Raw genomic sequence first — 18,190 nt, forward strand, 5'->3', positions numbered from 1 at the left:
GCAATAATTTAGATATATAGAGAAGTAAATTTGTCATTTGTGGAAAACTAACCAAAAAAAGAAATGGATAAGTCTCTTAATACATTTTCCAATTAGTTTTCCTCCTATGTTTATAGCTCGAGTTAAACGAACTGGATTAGATCAAGCCAAAGTTTTTGTAGGAAACTGTCCTGACATGTGCCCTGAAAAGGAGCGATACATGAGGGATACTCGCAATCAACTTAGCCTCTATGAGTTCCTTCCAGGAACAGACAAGGTAATTGAATCCATCACCTTCCTACCTCCAAATATTTTGAGCATGGCATGTATATCCCCCAAAAATCTTTGTCTTTTGTAGCATTTTTTGTGTTCAGTTTACTTTGAATTGTCTACATTTTGGTTTGAAAATAACGTTCACGATCCCTTCCTTTCAAAGTTGGACCATGCAGCTGCAATAAAAGAGTACAGCCGGTCTTCAGCAGATCAGGATGAGCCCCTGCCACACGAATTGCGCCCATTACCAGTGCTGTGTATGACTATGGATTACATGGTGACCAACATCATGGATCAGGGGGAGGAAAATTACAGAGAATGGTATGACTTTGTTTGGAACCGAACACGTGGAATTCGGAAGGTGAGAACTGGCTGAGATGCTCTACTGAAAGATATGTCCATATTGAATAGTATTTTTCTTCGATTTAAAGAATTGAAACTTTTCTTAGGTCTCCAGAAGAAATATTGTATTAAAATGTTTGGACTGAAATGATTTGTGGTTCAAATTACAGGGATTGTAAGAGATTGGTCCAAATGTAGTTAATGCCATAAAATACACATTTTGCTGCTCTAGCACCACCTCTCCACTGGTCCGTGCCGCTGTCTGTCTGCACAGCTGCAGCGGTGATTTCCTGTCTAAACTACGTGATTGTTACAGGCACAGTTGTTGCCATGTACCTCAATATAGTCTAGGTCCGGACAACCCCTTTAAGAAAGTAAAAACATAGAAAAGTATATAGAGATTGAGATATTGTACAAGGAATGACAGATTGAGGAAACAGTGAAAGATGTTTTTTTTTTTTTTTTCCCCTTTAGTCTAAAAAGGGGAGGATTGGGGGCGGAAATGTAGGGTAGCGAAGGTTACTAATGGCTTCTGTTTCATAATAGGTTTGTAGAGTTTTTTCTTATTCTTTTCTCTTTTTTTTTTAGGATATTACGCAGCAGGACTTGTGTGACAGATTTACTGTGTCTTTGATGGAGAAGTGCGCGCGTTTTCACATTCACTGTGCATATCAGCTTTGTGAGGAACCAATGTCGTCATTTGATCCAAAAATAAATAATGAGAATTTGACTAAGTGTTTGCAAAGCCTTAAGGAAATGTACCAGGACCTACAAAATCGTGGCGAGACCTGTCCTTGTGAGCCCGAGTTTAGGGGATACAGTGTTCTGCTCAACCTCAACAAGGGAGATATTCTCAGGTAAAATCTCATTGCCCTTTTAATGTTAGAAAAGAGTCTATTTTGGTATGTTTCTTTACTTTACAATGAAAATAAAAGATGCCATAGAATTATTGCCAGTACAAAACCAGGGCTCTTTTTTTTTTATAAATTAGCTTTTCTACCTTTCTGTGATATCACACTAAAATTGCTGTTGGCATCACGTCAAATCAAATAGACAGTAATGTAAGCAGAGGGCACAATTATGCCCATAATAGGCATCATGGGTTCCTCTGATAGAACTTTTACTTCTTTAAAGGGGTTGTCTGATACCTATAATGTCCTATATAAATATCTATCTTTGTGTCCTAACCACTAATGTGACCTAATTAGCTTTGTCATACAATTCCCTACCGTTCTCCCTATGCAGTTTTTTTGCTTTACTTCCTGTGACGTTTCTTTAAGGGGTGAACAGGACGTCATCTGGAGGCAGTGCTGTGGTCACTTACTACAGCTACTGTCTCCGCCGCCTCCTGATGACGGCCTGTTCCAGGGAGGGTGATGGAGAAGTGATTGCAGTTTGTCACCTCCTGCATCTTCGGTCACAATTCTGTCCCAACCATCTTCCGTTGACACCCTCACAGTTTCTGCTTCTGACACCGCCATCTCTTTCCCTAAAATGACAATTCATCAGGGAGCGGTGATAGAAGCAGGGTGAGTGACACCAACACTGCCCCATAATGACGATTCATTTGAGGGAGGTGATAGAAGCCGTGGGGCAGTGCTGCCGTCACTCACCTTGCTCCTATCACTGCCCTCAGATGACGTCTCTTTTCAGGGAAAGAGGTGCCGGTGTCAGAACCAGGGACTGTGGCAGCGGTGACTAAAGATGCAGACGGCAGGGACAGAAGGGTGGCAGCTACTGAAACTGCAGTCACTTCTCCATCACACCCCCCCTGAAATAGGACATCATCAGGTAACGGCAGTGACAGAAGCTGTGGTAACTGATGGCAGTGCTGTCTCCTGATGATGGCCTGCTTCATTTTCCTTCAAATGAAACGTCGCAAGAAAAAAAAAAAAACATTAGAATTAGCTGGATAGGGAGAAGAGTAGGGGATTTTATACTAAAGCAAATGACAAAAGTGGTTAGGACTTAAATGTATGCTTATAAAGGATTATAGGTATCGGACAAGACAATCCTTTAAAAAAAAAAAAAAAAAAAAAAAAAGTCACATGCATATTACTAAGCATGAGACTTCTGCATCATGGGCGGTCTGGGTTACCACCCAGCCTGTAAACTCGCCATCGGGCTGGAATTTGAAGTGAGAGCTATTTCGTCCAGGTCCTATTTATGCAAGAGGAAAAACTTTCCTCTGCTGCTTTATACAGTGAACTGCTGTTATGAGGATAGTGCGGAGGAGGGTGTTTTCATGGGGGCTACAGCTGTCTATGTTGTTTATAGAAGGGGTGGCAGGTTGTAAGGTTGTGCTGCAGTCACTTATGGGGAAGTTGGAATGGTCTGCCAATGGCACTGTCATTAAGGCATTTGGGGGATGTGCAAAACTGAACAATATCTGTTACCTATTACAATGTACTGGATGGAGGAGCCATAGCCGTGGCCTGTAGGAAAGTGCTGGCTGGAGCCACAGTGGTGGTTTTTAGAAGAATAGCACGTGGTGGAGTAAAAGCAAAATCTCATTAGAAATCATGTTCCATAAATGATTACCTAGTTTTACCTTTCTTTCTTCAGAGAAGTGCAACAGTTTGCGGAGTCTGTTCGTAACGCAGAAGAAGTGAAGTATGCCGTCCAAGTGTTCGCTGCACTAAATAGCACCAACTTTGTCCAATTCTTCAAGCTTGTCCGTTCTGCATCTTACCTTAACAGTTGCATATTACATTGCTATTTCCCCCAGGTAATAGATGTATTCTGAATTTGATCAAGGCTTTTGAGTTTTCATTTTGTTTTTGGGTGCAGTTTAATGCCTTACCCGTGTGTCTCTCGCAGGTACGAAGAGATGCTTTGCGTGCCTTGAATGTAGCGTACACAATCAGTTATCAGAGACCCACCTTATTTCCTCTAGAAAACATGGTTCGCCTCCTCTTTTTCCATGATACGGAGGAAGCTGCAGATTTTCTTATATCCTATGGCTTAAGTGTTAGTGAAGGGTAAGTGTGCCTTAGAGCGGCAATCTCTGGAATATACTGTATTAATTATCCTTTATACTTACTGTGTTTTTTTTTTTTTTTTCCCCTACTGAAAGTTGTGTAGAGCTGAATCGTACTGCATATGTTGAGCCGTTGATTCCTTTTCAGCCAAAGAGGAGCTCCTATATCAGTTCTAAGCAGCAAAAGTCTGTAGGGGAGGTTGTGAATGGAGCCCCACTCCCACAGTTTTCTTTGCATATGCCTGTTTGCAGCTTTGATGGCCAGAATAAATATACTGGAAGTTTTAGCATTTATGAACCAGGAATAACAACAGGTAAGTAAAAAATGAACTTAAAAATAAACAAAACTTTGTGTCATGGTTCTCAGTCAGCGTTAACAAGTTGGTGTTTCTCATTAATAGCATTGGGGGACGCAGCACATGCCACTAGGAGGCTGACAAAAGGCAGAAAAAAAAAAGTGCTGGCTCCGACAGGTCTGCTGTATCCTCCCATCGGACACTAGGCAGCTCTGTTTTAGCATAGTCTCTTTGGAGCATTTTACCCACTTCTTGTCCTAGTCTGCAGAGATCTTCATTGTTGATTCTGCCCCCACTTTGCTCCAAGGCTAGTCTTTTTTTCATTGGCTGGTGCTGACATCCAACACCAGTCTCTTGGGTTTAGGAACGTTGTTCTCACATCATAACTCTGAGTCTCTCGTTCTCCTGGAACTATGAGGACTTTTTTCTAGCCCTCTCCCTCTGGTACGCACCGTATACTAAACCACAGTAGTTTATGGTAGTTTATTATGGTTACATCATGGAGGTCACTGGGAATTCCTTTTATGTGTTAGTAGCCACGGGTGTTTGTCCAAAAGAAGAAGTCTCTAAGTCTATTGTCTTCGCACTTCACAACTGGGCTGCATATTTTTCATCTGAGAATCTGTAGCTACAGGGGGACTGGCCCCATCTGGAGATTTTACACCATTTCTCTTTTTGGTGGAAGACTCCTGACTCGAGTCTCTTCTTGTCGTGGCTCCATCCCAGCCTGTCCGCCTGTTCTCTGGACACCATGATCTTCACTGTGAACGTACTGGTCGTCCCTTGCGGAGAGTTTTGTCTCCTCTATTTGTTCTCCAGCTGGCCAATGCATATCTAATTCCAGTTATCCTTAGTACTTAGTGATAGTCTCACCAAGCCTAGCATTCTGACCTGGTTCTTCTGGTCACTGTTGCTCCTTGGCCTCTTCCTTTTTGCCTGAACTGTCTTCTCAGGATCCCCTATTCCACCCCTTCTAAGTTTTTTGGCTTGGTTGTGAATCTAGAGATTTTAAGCCCATAAACTTCAGTTTGTAAAGGTTTATCTCTGTACTTAGGATTCTTACTACCCTTGGTAGAAGAAACCAGGTTTTTACTTTCTTAAAATGTTTCACTCTCAATATCTTGTAGCGAGCTGTGAAAGACAATGCTTCAGCCCCTTTACTTTTGTAGGACATGTTTTTGCCCTTTACACCCTCTTTTAGAGATCCAGACCACCTGCGAGCAGGTCTAGACTTGCTCAGGGGATGGTCGCTTTGTGCCACGCTACCAGAGTATTCTGGAACTCTTAAATCTCCTCCTATTCTGATTGTGTTAGAAATTTTATTTCCAGCGCTTCTGCTGTGTTTTTTTCACAGACTGATTTCGAGGAGGATCACCTTTTGATCATCACCACTATTCCCAGGATCTCTGTTAGTTGTAGGCGCCTGTAGTAGATCTATCTTCCTTATTTTCCATTAGGACAGGATGGTTTACTGCTCTTTCTTCCATTCACTTCAATAAGTATATTATCCTTAGCTCCTTGGTCCCTTCCCCTTTTCATTTTCTGGAGTGTTCCTTGCAACGTTTGGTTTTCTCTATCGCTTTATTGGGGGACACAGGAAACCATGGGTGTATGCTGCTGCCACTGGTTTTATCATGGCTACTAGTATCATTCTATCCGTTACAGAAGCTCGCCATAGTTTTGACTCTCTTTTCGTAATCTCTTTCTCAAAGATTAGCTTTTTTCTAGTGGTTTTGGACTGTGATTTTGGACGTTTACAGCGCCAGGAGTAGAGCTGCTTCCTTTTGCATTTATCTCATCCGACAAGAGTGGTCAGTAGATATGATCGAACAAAATCTCCAGTGGCCAGTTGAGTATTCTGTGGTTGCTGGATGTGATTTCTGCAAATCACCACATATCTGACGACATCCACAGCTCCTCCTTTGATTGGGCGTTCTGACGTCACGTCATGTGTACATCATGCTGCAACAATGATGTCATGACAGGCCAGCTAATCAAGCGGAGTCAGAGATTCTGGCAGATAGGAGGCCGTTTTGCAGGGTTCCTGCCTGGCAACCATCAGGGTTCCGCAAATTGATTTGCTCATCTCTAGTGGTCAGGTTTCTGGCTTCCATTCCCTTGGTTGGCAAGGCTGCCACCTAGGCCGCAATTTGCATCTTTGCCCAGTTCTTTCTAGGTTCTCATCATGACCTTGGGTCAAGATGCGGCAAGTCCGTGCACTTGGTGATCCGCATGGTCAGTTTTTTGGTATTGCCCACCCTCTGGGACTGCGCTAGGATGTCCCATGGTGTTATGTCCTCCTGTGCTATTAATGAGAAAATTTGATTTTTGTATTTAATGTAAAATCTTTTTTTCCTGAAAGAGGTTTTCCCACGATCAAAAGTTAATTTTAATCAACACATCTTGGAATAATAATAACTTCCACAATTGGATGTGATGAAATAAAATGTTCCTGTGCTGAGATAATCTTATAAATGTGCCCCTGCTGTGTACTGTGTAATGACCCTGCACAGTCAGACACAGCCATTACACAGTACACAGCAGGGGCACATTTATAAGATTATCTCAGCACAGGAACATTTTATTTCATCACATCCAATTGTGGAAGATATTATTATTCCAAGATCTATTGATAAAAAATCAACTTTTATTCATGGGAAAACCCCTTTAAATACATTAGAGGACACAGATCCCACCCTATTTTTGTTTCTCTTTTCCATTGTCAATTCCCATGGTAATTGTTCTCTTTCCTGAGTTCAGGTCATGTTGGTTCCTGGTTGCTAGATTATTTTGATCCTTTCCTCTCCTAGTGCTTTTGGCTCAAAAATGAGGAGAGGGTATAGCCCACCTGGCAGAACCTAGAACCTAGAGCCAGCACTTATTTCTACCTAGTGATGGCCTCCTAGTAAAGGGCCTATACCCTTTATTTATATATTATTAGATCTAGGTTGTCCTTGATTTGTACATTTTAATTTAGATTTTTACTTAACTTGTTTCTATATCAACAGAAAAACCTGCTCTTGAAGAAATTAAATGTACTACTGTACTGTCATTGCCTGATGCTAAGGAGTCCAGTTCTGTGCCTGCGCAGGCAGTCTTTCTGCCCATCCTGCCTCCTGAACCACCACCGTCTCCTCCCAAGCCAAAATTCAATGACGAGGTACTAAAAAAGATAAATGCCATACTATACTGGTGGTTTAAATAATTTCACATTTGGAAAATTGCAGATCAGACAGAAAATGTGGTCTTTCCTAGGCAGCCCTGTTTTCAGAAGAAATCTGCTGGGTTCAAACATATATTTAAGGCCAAGTTCACACCAAAGCTGAGATTTCTTTTCACTCATAACCACTAATTGCAGACATCACTGCATCCGTGTGACCCTCCATGCACTTGCAATCAGTGAATTTTGGAAGCAATGATGATTTTTTTTTATCATATTTGGCTAATGTGTATAGGCACTTTAAAACTGACTTTTTTATAGTATTGTCTTTTGATGTTTTATGCAGGATGTGGCTCATGTCCTGGAAGATATTTTGGAGGATGCTGTGAAAGAACTGAGCGCTCCTGTCATCCAAAGTGTGACAGAATACATCTCAACTGCACTTGGGTATAACTTTATTTTCTCTTTAATGCTTAATAGGATATATATCAGTTGCAAGCAAAAGAAAATTAGCACAATTGTTTAGTTGATGACATTAAGTGATGGGACCTATTTAATTCCAAATAATACTACAATGAATATATTCAAATCATTTTCATGGACAGGGTTTTTTCTAATTATATGAATAATTATCATTCTCATTAAAATCTTTTTTTTTTTTTTTCTTGTATTGCTTAAGTGAGTCGTCTATAGTTGCCGATCAGCTGCTGGCAGATCTTGTACTGAATTTTTCTAGAAATGTTGCAGAAGAAGAAATAAAGGCTGAGATTGAAAGAGTGAAAGAGGAAAAACGAAGGAAGGCAGAGGAAACCAGGTAAGAAGTGTCTTTTTTCACATTGTCCTTATATCATGTTGACAGTATTTGAGAATTTAAGAAATTACATAATCTGATCTTACAAATTTTACAACAGGAGGATTCAAGAAAGAGAGCGACTCCTTTCGTTGGAGACCCAGTCTCAATGTGCTGATCTCATAAATGACGTAGTCAGAGAGAATGTCCAGAAAATATGCAAAAAAGAGCTCCAGTAAGTGCTTTCAGGAATTGTTTTGTCAGCATGCTAATGCCCTTAATACATGCCCCTGATACAAAATGTGCTCTCTAATATTTAATACTTAAAAAGCATAATTCTAGCCAAGCAAAAAACCAAAACGAGTTTAAATACATAATAAAAAGTATTTATCAATTTATTAATAATGTATCTTTCTTTATCGCCTCATTGGGGGACACAGGTAAACATGGGAATAAAAAGTATCAATTTATTAATAATGCATCTTTTTGGGATATTTTATCTGCTTAAAGGTTCCTTTATTTTTATCTTTAGTTTATATTATTTAAAGGGGTTGTCTTATGCTCATAAATTAGCATAATTGCTTTAAATAAAAACAAACAACTCTGCAATTTACCCCTCATTAAAAATCCACTCCATTCTAAAGAACAAAGGGCTTTTTAATTGTATAGTATACAGCTCGTTGCATAGGTTACCAGCCACCTTGCAATTTTAGAGTGGCCGGTTACCTAGGCAAAGAACGCGTGGCATAAGCTAGCTCTATGCTTTACAGCTTGCAAGAGCTGCTCTGAAGCTGCCGAGGTCTCTGGATCTAACCAGCCCCTGTCCCCCTGCGCTTCTATACTGCAGAGTTAAAGCTGCCTCTACTTCCACCCTAGAAGATGGCACAAATCAGACCAGCAGCGTGACCGTGCTCCAAACTTATCAGTCTTCAGGAGTGTGCTGCTCCTGGCAAAGCAGGAACGGTGCACTCTTGAAGATTCTTTAGACAACCCCTTTAAGGCCCTATACACAATATTATTAGCCAAGATAACCATTATCAGCAGGATCGGACAATCTAAATCTTCCCTCTTTGATTATGATTTCTTTGTTTCAGGAAAGCCGTGCAGCTTGACCACAACGAGCGCATTTTACGCTGCTCTAAGCTTGTCTGTGACCAGCATGTTAGGCGATTTGTGGATGAGGAGATCTTCCATACAGCCAGAGAAACCCTTCATGAGATGCAATGTTGCAGCAAATATATTCAGAGGTTGGGTGTTTTTCATTTGCAAAGCTAATTTGCAAACTTTTCCTGTAATATCTCAGTAGTAATATTGTCCTGTGTTTTCAGATGGCGGGAAGTTTTAGCTGCACGTAAGAAATTGAGACGACAAATGCGCGCCTTTCCAGCAGCACCCGGTTCTGTGGGCTGTGATGGTAAACTGAAAGCTTTGATTCCCAGTGCGGATACCCACGATGTACAGAACTTGTCTAAAGGAATTGTTAACTTGGGGCATTCTGGAAGATTAAGTGTTTCCTTTACAAGGTGGGCTCATTGGTCTTTTAGTGCAAAAAAAACAACAAACAAAATCAAACCCACCCTTAGACTTTGTTGCATAATGATCAGTGAAATTGTAGAAAACTCCTTCTTGTTATTCATTCATCTACAGTATATACAGATAGTTCATTTATTGTATATCTCTAAATCTTACACTTTATAAAACTATTGAATTTACTTCCACACTCCAGGTGTCAACAAGTCAGGGAACAGATATTTCACCAAATGAAGGTTCAGCACTATTTACAAGAGCTACAATGGTTTGTATATAACTTTAAATTACTAAGAGTAACTGTTGTTTCAATTAAAAGAATTGTGTACCGTGTGATGAGAAACTTTTTAATAATGTACCTTCTTGAAAAAAAAAATTACATTTCCTTATGTAACGGGTCTGGGAGGCGGAACCTCTGGGCTACTATACAAGGGAGCGGTCCTTGTAAGGGAGCGGGTGGCGACCAGGCAGGCAGTCACAGCAGGTGACCGGGACAGTCTCTGGGTGTACGGGCAGGAGGTCACGGCAAGTGACCGGGGCAGTCTCTGGAAGAACGGGCTGGAGGTCACGGCAAGTGACCGGGGCAGTCTCTAGGTAAAGGGTAGGTACGACCTGTGATGGCTGAACCTCCAGGTAGGCTAGCAAGGCAGATGGAGGATGTGTGCTCCCAGGTGAGCAAGCGAGAGTCTCTGGAATAGCAGGTGGTCACAGCACGTGACGGCGGAGCCTCCAGGTAGGCAAGCAGGCAGGTAGCGGAGAAGCGCTCCCAGGTGAGCGGGCAAGAGTCTCTGGAATAGCTGGTGGTCACAGCACGTGACAGCGGAGCCTCCGGGCAGGCAAGCAGTCAGGTAGCGGAGAAGCGCTCCCAGGTGAGCTGGCAAGCTGGTCCATAAACAGACTGACCGGAGTTGTAAGGCAGACCGTCGGACCTCAGGCAAGCAGGCAGGTAGCTGATGTGCGCTCCCAGGTGAGCGGGCAAGTTGGTCCTTAGACAGACTGACCGGAGTTGTAAGGCAGACCGTCGGACCTCAGGCAGGCAGGCAGGTAACAGGAAATCAGGCAGGATTAGGACAGCAAGCTGGCAGGAATCTGGCAGGTAACTGGCAACGGGACCTGAGGGCTGAAGCAGAGTAGAACGGTGCAACAACATTGCTCGGGCACCTCCATTTTGGAGGAGGTGCCTTATATATGGTAAAGTCCTCCGGCCATTGGCCGGGGACTCCTTAGGACGGCGCGCGCGGCCCCTTTAAGAGGGAGGGAGGGCGGGCGCGCGCGTGCGCGCTGCCGGCAGAGCGGGAGAGGGACGCCGGGCACGGAGCAGAGCGGTGAGGGGAACAGCGTCCCTGCCTAGCAGAGGGCAGGGACGCCGGCACTACAGTACCCCCCCCTTTAGGCCCCCCCTTTTTTAGGCCAGATAGAAATTTAGCTAGGATGAGAGGGGCATTTCTCCCGGGGCTCCCACGTTCTCTCCTCAGGACCAAACCCCTTCCAATCTACCAGAAAAAAGGTCTTTCCTCTTACCCTTTTGGTGGCAAGAATGTTCTCTACCTCAAACTCGTCTTCAGCAGAAACCGGAGCAGGAGGCGTACCTGTAGACTTGGAAAAAGAGTTAAGTACCACGGGTTTGAGGAGAGATACATGGAAGGAGTTAGGGATCCGTAAGTTGGCCGGGAGTTTCAATTTATAGGCCACCGGGTTGATCTGACTGAAGACCTCCAGAGGACCGATGAACCGAGGCCCTAACTTGTAAGAAGGTATCTTGAGTCGAACATATTTAGATGAGAGCCAGACTTTATCTCCTGGACGAAATTGTGGAGGATCCAGGCGTTTTTTGTCAGCGTGTCTTTTCATACGCTCGGATGACAGAAGGAGTGCGGACCGGGTACTCTCCCATATGGAGGAAAATTTGCTAACGAGAGATTCCGCAGCCGGGTTGTCCACAGAGGTGGAGACAGGAAAAGGAATCCGAGGATGCTGACCAAAGACTACAAAAAACGGGGATTTGGAGGAGGATTCGCTCTCGTGATTATTATAAGAGAACTCGGCCCATGGTAGGAGATCCACCCAGTCAGAATGGTGGGCATTAACGAAGTGCCGGAGGTAACTGGTCAGGTTCTGATTGATCCGCTCCACTTGACCATTGGACTGTGGGTGGTAAGCGGAAGAGAAGTCCAGGGTGACGTCTAGTAGTTTACAAGTGGCTCTCCAGAAACGTGAGGTGAACTGTACCCCATGATCCGACACGATGTGGAGGGGCAGGCCATGAAGACGAAAGATGTGGCGGATAAAGTCTTTAGCCAGCTCGGGTGCAGACGGAAGGCCTGGCAGGGGAATAAAGTGAGCCATCTTGGAAAAGCGGTCAGCGACCACCCAAATGACCGTACAACCGGCAGAGACGGGGAGATCAGTTATAAAGTCCATTGCTATATGCTGCCAGGGGGCAGCAGGTACAGGAAGCGGAAGGAGGCGTCCGGCTGGCAGATGTCTCGGGACTTTGTTGCGGGCGCAGGACACACAGGCAGAAACAAAGTCTATTATGTCCTTGTGCAGGGTAGGCCACCAATAGTGCCGGGCAATAAGCTGGAGGGTCTTTTTCTGACCGGCGTGGCCAGCTAGTTTAGACGAATGGCCCCAGTGTAGGATCTTCTCCCGATCAGGTACTGAAACAAACGTCTTACCGGGAGGGAGACGATTTAGACTCACGGGAGCCACCTGCATTACTCTGGCGGGATCGATGATATGTTTAGGTTCTTCCTCGAGATCGGACACCAGAAAGGATCGGGACAAGGCGTCTGCTTTGACGTTTTTGTCAGCCGGGCGAAAATGAAGAACAAAATCAAAGCGAGCAAAAAACAAGGACCACCGGGCTTGGCGCGGGTTAAGTCTCTGGGCATGCTGGAGGTAAGCCAAGTTCTTGTGGTCAGTGTAAATTATTACCGGATGAAGAGCCCCCTCGAGTAGGTAACGCCACTCCTCCAACGCCAGCTTGATGGCCAATAACTCTCGGTCTCCTATGGAATAGTTGCGCTCAGAAGAGGAGAAGAGTTTGGAGAAGAAGCCACAAGTTACCATTCTCCCGGAAGATGATTTTTGAGTAAGTACCGCTCCGGCTCCAGAGGAGGAGGCGTCAACTTCCAGGAAGAACTGCTTGTTGCCGTCCGGGCGATGCAGCACCGGGGCGGAAGAGAAGGCCTGTTTTAGGGAAAGAAAGGCCTCCTCTGCTTCGGGCGGCCACTCTTTGGGATTAGTACCCTTACGGGTGAGCGCGGAAATTGGGGCAGTCCGGGAAGAGAAGTGTGGGATGAAGAGGCGGTAATAGTTGGCGAAGCCCAGGAACCGTTGAATAGCCTTCAACCCCTCTGGTCGGGGCCATTTCTCGATGGCAGACAGTTTCTCAGGATCCATTTGTAGGCCGGTCTGAGAGATAATGTAGCCCAGAAACGGAAGCGAGGTCTACTCAAAGAGGCACTTCTCATATTTAGCGTAGAGATGGTTCTGCCTGAGCAGGATCTGACGAACATCCCTCCGGTGAGTCTGGAGATCCGGAGAGAAGACCAAGATGTCGTCCAGGTACACCACTACGCAGGAGTAGAGAAGGTCCCGGAAGATGTCATTGACCAACTCTTGAAAGACGGCAGGAGCGTTACAGAGGCCAAAGGGCATTACCAGATATTCATAGTGGCCGTCCCGGGTGTTGAATGCCGTCTTCCATTCATCCCCCTGACTGATACGAACCAGGTTGTACGCCCCACGGAGGTCCAGTTTGGTGAAGATTCTAGCCCCCCTCAGACGATCAAATAACTCCGGAATGAGCGGAAGGGGGTACTTATTCTTCACCGTGATCTGGTTAAGGCCTCTATAGTCTATACAGGGACGGAGAGAGCCGTCCTTCTTTTTGACGAAAAAGAAGCCTGCTCCCGCCGGGGAGGTAGATTTCCGGATGAATCCCCTGGCCAGATTCTCCTCAATATATTCGGACATCGACCGGGTCTCAGCAGCGGATAATGGATAAATACGCCCACGGGGAGGAGAAGTACCAGGTAACAGGTCGATAGGGCAGTCGTATGGTCTATGAGGGGGTAGTGTCTCTGCCTCCTTTTTATTAAAGACATCAGCATAAGACCAATAAGGAATCGGAAGTCCAGGTAGATTAGCTGGGGTAGGAGAAGGACGGACGGGATGAACGGGAACCAGACAGGTCTTATGGCAGCCCTGTCCCCAGCGAAGGACTTCTCCGGTCTGCCAGTCAAGAACGGGTGCATGTTTCTGGAGCCAAGGTAGGCCTAGCAAGAGGGCGTGAGAGAGTCCAGGCAGAACATGGAAGGAGATACTTTCAGAATGCAGCATTCCCACCTGCAGAGTAATGGATTCGGTGATGAGTTGGATGGGGTGTGGTAAGAGCCCCCCATCCACGGCAGCAACAGACAAGGGTACAGCCAGAGGTTTGGTGGGGATGCGGTATTTCTCTACCAGGGACTGTGAAATAAGATTCCCGGCTGCTCCAGAGTCCAGTTGGGCTAGTTCGAAATAACGGTTCTCCCCGTAGACGATTGAAACTGACAACAGCAGGGATGGAGAGGATTTATTCTTGTCTAGGTGGACCTCTCTGAGCGAACCTAGACACAGGCGTTTCCCGACCTCTCCGGGCAGGCACGGATCCGGTGCTCCTTACTGCCACAGTAGAAGCAGGTCCCCTCGGCACGGCGTAAGTCCTGACGGGTCTTGACCATCTTGGTCTGGTCGACCTGCATAGGCTCAGGAGGGTGTACCTGGTTAGAGACAGAAGGAGTGACGGGTTTCTGAAAAGTAGGAGCTAGACGTGGTAACCTCCTCTCACGGGTGACCTCTCTGGCACGCTCCTGGAACCGTAGGTCAATCCGGGTGGCAAGAGTTATTAAGTCATCGAGAGTGGTAGGAATGTCCCGATCGGCAAGTTCATCTTTAATACGGCCGGACAGACCCTCCCAGAAGACGGAAACCAGAGCGTCGTTATCCCAGGCCAGCTCCGAGGCAAGGGTACGGAACCGTATGGCATATTGGCCCACGGTGAGACTTTCCTGACGGAGGCGTAGCAACGATGATGCGGATGAGGTCTTCCGTCCGGGTTCGTCGAAGACTTTCCGGAAAGCCGTGAGAAAAGCAGGCAAATTGGACACCAGGGGGTCTCCTCTCTCCCATAGAGGATTTAGCCAGGCCAGGGCCTCCCCGGTGAGATGGGACATGATGAATGCAATTTTGGCTCGGTCGGAGTTAAACTGGTGGGACAATAGTTCAAAGTGCAGGGTGCACTGATTTATGAAGCCCCGAGCCTGGGCTGAGTCGCCTCCGAAGCGAGGAGGTGCAGAAAGCCGAGGTCCGGGGTAGGATATCATGGTGTTAGTGGACAGCGGAGCTGCCGGATTGCGAGACATGGCACTGGCGGAGGTTGTTGGTGGAACAGTCAGAGTGTCCAGGCGAGTATTGACATTCCGCAGGTGACCCAGGATGGACTCCTGTTGGGACCTTTGACGGGACAGTTCATGACACAGGTCCGAGAGCGAGGGAGCTTGGGTGCCACCGGGTTCCATGGCCCGAGCAAACTGTAACGGGTCTGGGAGGCGGAACCTCTGGGCTACTATACAAGGGAGCGGTCCTTGTAAGGGAGCGGGTGGCGACCAGGCAGGCAGTCACAGCAGGTGACCGGGACAGTCTCTGGGTGTACGGGCAGGAGGTCACGGCAAGTGATCAGGGCAGTCTCTGGAAGAACGGGCTGGAGGTCACGGCAAGTGACCGGGGCAGTCTCTGGAAGAACGGGCTGGAGGTCACGGCAAGTGACCGGGGCAGTCTCTAGGTAAAGGGTAGGTACGACCTGTGATGGCTGAACCTCCAGGTAGGCTAGCAAGGCAGATGGAGGATGTGTGCTCCCAGGTGAGCAAGCGAGAGTCTCTGGAATAGCAGGTGGTCACAGCACGTGACGGCGGAGCCTCCAGGTAGGCAAGCAGGCAGGTAGCGGAGAAGCGCTCCCAGGTGAGCGGGCAAGAGTCTCTGGAATAGCTGGTGGTCACAGCACGTGACAGCGGAGCCTCCGGGCAGGCAAGCAGGCAGGTAGCGGAGAAGCGCTCCCAGGTGAGCGGGCAAGCTGGTCCATAGACAGACTGACCGGAGTTGTAAGGCAGACCGTCGGACCTCAGGCAAGCAGGCAGGTAGCTGATGTGCGCTCCCAGGTGAGCGGGCAAGTTGGTCCTTAGACAGACTGACCGGAGTTGTAAGGCAGACCGTCGGACCTCAGGCAGGCAGGCAGGTAACAGGAAATCAGGCAGGATTAGGACAGCAAGCTGGCAGGAATCTGGCAGGTAACTGGCAACGGGACCTGAGGGCTGAAGCAGAGTAGAACGGTGCAACAACATTGCTCGGGCACCTCCATTTTGGAGGAGGTGCCTTATATATGGTAAAGTCCTCCGGCCATTGGCCGGGGACTCCTTAGGACGGCGCGCGCGGCCCCTTTAAGAGGGAGGGAGGGCGGGCGCGCGCGCGCGCCCTAAGCACAGTGGCCGGGAAGGAGCGCGCGCTGCCGGCAGAGCGGGAGAGGGACGCCGGGCACGGAGCAGAGCGGTGAGGGGAACAGCGTCCCTGCCTAGCAGAGGGCAGGGACGCCGGCACTACACCTTAGAAAGCAAAAAAATGAGAAAAAGCAATTCAATCTATTACACACTGTTCAATGCGCACCATTCACCGCGATCTGTCTGATTAAACAGGCTATTAAACGATTGGTACATTTTTACCAAATGGCGTTCGTTTAATGCCACCAGTTGGTCCATGTAAACAGACCACAGGGGAACTTATTGGCTCCCGTACAAACGCCTTGGCCGGGAGCTTAAATGGCGCTTTCAGTGATTGACAGCGGCATTTAAGAAGTTAACAGTTGCAGTCGGCGGTAGTGCTGATTGCTGCTGTCAAAGGCAGATGCCAGCCATGTAATATAGCCGGCATCTGCATTGTGTGGAGTGGACTCTGCTCCTGAGCCCATTCCAAACACCCTGATACGCTTCATGATATAATAGTGTGTCATAAAGCATTAAGGGGGTTAAGACCTTTTGGGGAGTGTGGTGTGTGAAATAACTGAAAAAGTTAATTAATAAAAACGGTAAGTGTAAAAAAAAAAAAAAAAATAGAATTGTTGTTTCTAGCTCGCTTCTGTCGAAACAAAAGATGTCCAATATCTAAAAATAATTTCTAAGGCAAAGGAAATATAGTTTTGAATATTTTTTAGTGAACCTTTATGGTTGTAAAAAAAAGAACAATATGAAAACTAGACATGTATTTCCTATTTTTTTTTATATTTTTCCCCTGATATCCGCAAAAGAAAAATAAAGGGATATAAAAATTAAGTAAATCCCGTGCTGTAATGTCTGTATACTCTTTTGCTTTCCCCCTGCCCAGGAGATGTGGTATGATCAGACCATGTTCCTGTACGGTCAGACGCAGCCATTACACAGGACACAGCAGGGGCACATTTATAAGATTATCTCAGCACAGGAACATTATATTTAAACATATTCAATTGTGGAAGTTATTATTATTCCAAGATCTAGTAATTAAAATGAACTCTTGTTTATGGGAAAACCCCTTTAAGCATATGCTGAATGTCTCAGTGCTTGCATCCTGGACAGGATAGTGTGCACTGCACCATTGATTAAATTTCTAATAATTGTTTTAGTCAATAATAAAAGCAAAGTTTTATTTCTAAATAGTTGACTACAAAAATGGTGTAGAATGGGCATAAAGGGTATATTTTGACCATTGGAAACAGTTACCTTGTAGGTAACTGCCCATTCCCTAGAGAGGCTTCAACGTGTTCCTCTCTATACAACAATTCTAAGCTTTGTTGGTGAAAAATTCAGAATCCAAGTGAGATAATGACCAGAAATTTTATTATTTCTCACACATGACAGCTTATTCTGTAGTCAATGGAAACGCCAGCTTCTATATGAAATTATTATATTGTATGCCTTTTTTAATTTATAAATGGATCTGTTCTTGCCATACAGCGATGCTGCGTGGACACCCCTGGAGCTTCCATCTCTGATTGTGGAGCACCTTCCCACATGGAAGCAATGCATCTTTTGGAAAGTTGTTATTGCCCTCCCTGAAGTTAATGGTCATGATGATCCTACAAAGTAAGTAAATAGTTGCGTTATACACCAAATAATAGCTGACAAAACACTCTTATTAATACAGTTCATTCTCTGTATTGCAGCGCTCTGTCAGAGTGGTTAAAGGCCAAGTTCAGTTTTGCAGGTGTCAGGCCTGAGGATGAACACAAGCAGCAAGTTCAGACACTTGCACTGTACAGCTCCTTAGAGTCTCAAGGAGGATGCCCAGTTCGAGTGAATGTTTGTGTAAAGGTGAGGCCGTCAGATGGGCATCAGATGTATATTGGAATTGCCCAGGAAATCTGAAAAAAAAAATAATATTAATTAGGGTCAGTGATTCAAAATTGGGTTTCTCCGTGAATAATAATAATAAAAAAAATGATAAATAAATTCCTAAGCACCAACTTAAATTAGCAAGCCCCACTTTCTTTATCGCTTCGTTGGGGGACACAGGACCATGGGTGTATGCTGCTGTCGCTAGGAGGTTGACACTAACCAAAAAAAGAAATAACTCCTCCTCCGCAGTATGCACCCACCTACAGGCACCAAGCTCTCCAGTTTAAGCTTAGTGTCTGTAGGAGGTAGACCTGGATCTTTACAGATCCAACCCTGTTGTGTTTATTAACCTTTCTTTTTTTCTTTTTCAGATACTGCTCTTCAGGCTAACAGAATACATTGCGTCCCCTGTTAACCCACTAGCGACTGAGAGAG

The 18,190-nt window shown here is 45.8% G+C and overlaps 1 protein-coding gene across 1 annotated transcript in view; it reads left to right on the forward strand.

Annotated features, from left to right (window-relative positions):
- MCM3AP (minichromosome maintenance complex component 3 associated protein) overlaps positions 1–18,190 on the forward strand; it is a 76,859-nt gene that overhangs the window by 6,136 nt on the left and 52,533 nt on the right. The window contains exons 7-21 of the mRNA XM_073646766.1: positions 117–256; positions 416–613; positions 1,183–1,451; positions 3,160–3,322; positions 3,415–3,575; positions 3,671–3,888; positions 6,879–7,030; positions 7,377–7,477; positions 7,710–7,844; positions 7,942–8,055; positions 8,915–9,067; positions 9,149–9,343; positions 9,547–9,615; positions 17,375–17,503; positions 17,584–17,731. Of these exons, the coding sequence (XP_073502867.1) occupies positions 117–256; positions 416–613; positions 1,183–1,451; positions 3,160–3,322; positions 3,415–3,575; positions 3,671–3,888; positions 6,879–7,030; positions 7,377–7,477; positions 7,710–7,844; positions 7,942–8,055; positions 8,915–9,067; positions 9,149–9,343; positions 9,547–9,615; positions 17,375–17,503; positions 17,584–17,731 (2,345 nt within the window). The remainder of the gene's footprint in view (positions 1–116; positions 257–415; positions 614–1,182; positions 1,452–3,159; positions 3,323–3,414; positions 3,576–3,670; positions 3,889–6,878; positions 7,031–7,376; positions 7,478–7,709; positions 7,845–7,941; positions 8,056–8,914; positions 9,068–9,148; positions 9,344–9,546; positions 9,616–17,374; positions 17,504–17,583; positions 17,732–18,190) is intronic.

This window comes from Phyllobates terribilis, unplaced genomic scaffold (genome assembly GCF_046119375.1).
Source record: "Phyllobates terribilis strain yellow unplaced genomic scaffold, ASM4611937v1 Scaffold_9__5_contigs__length_417890890, whole genome shotgun sequence".
Lineage (NCBI taxonomy): Eukaryota > Metazoa > Chordata > Amphibia > Anura > Dendrobatidae > Phyllobates > Phyllobates terribilis.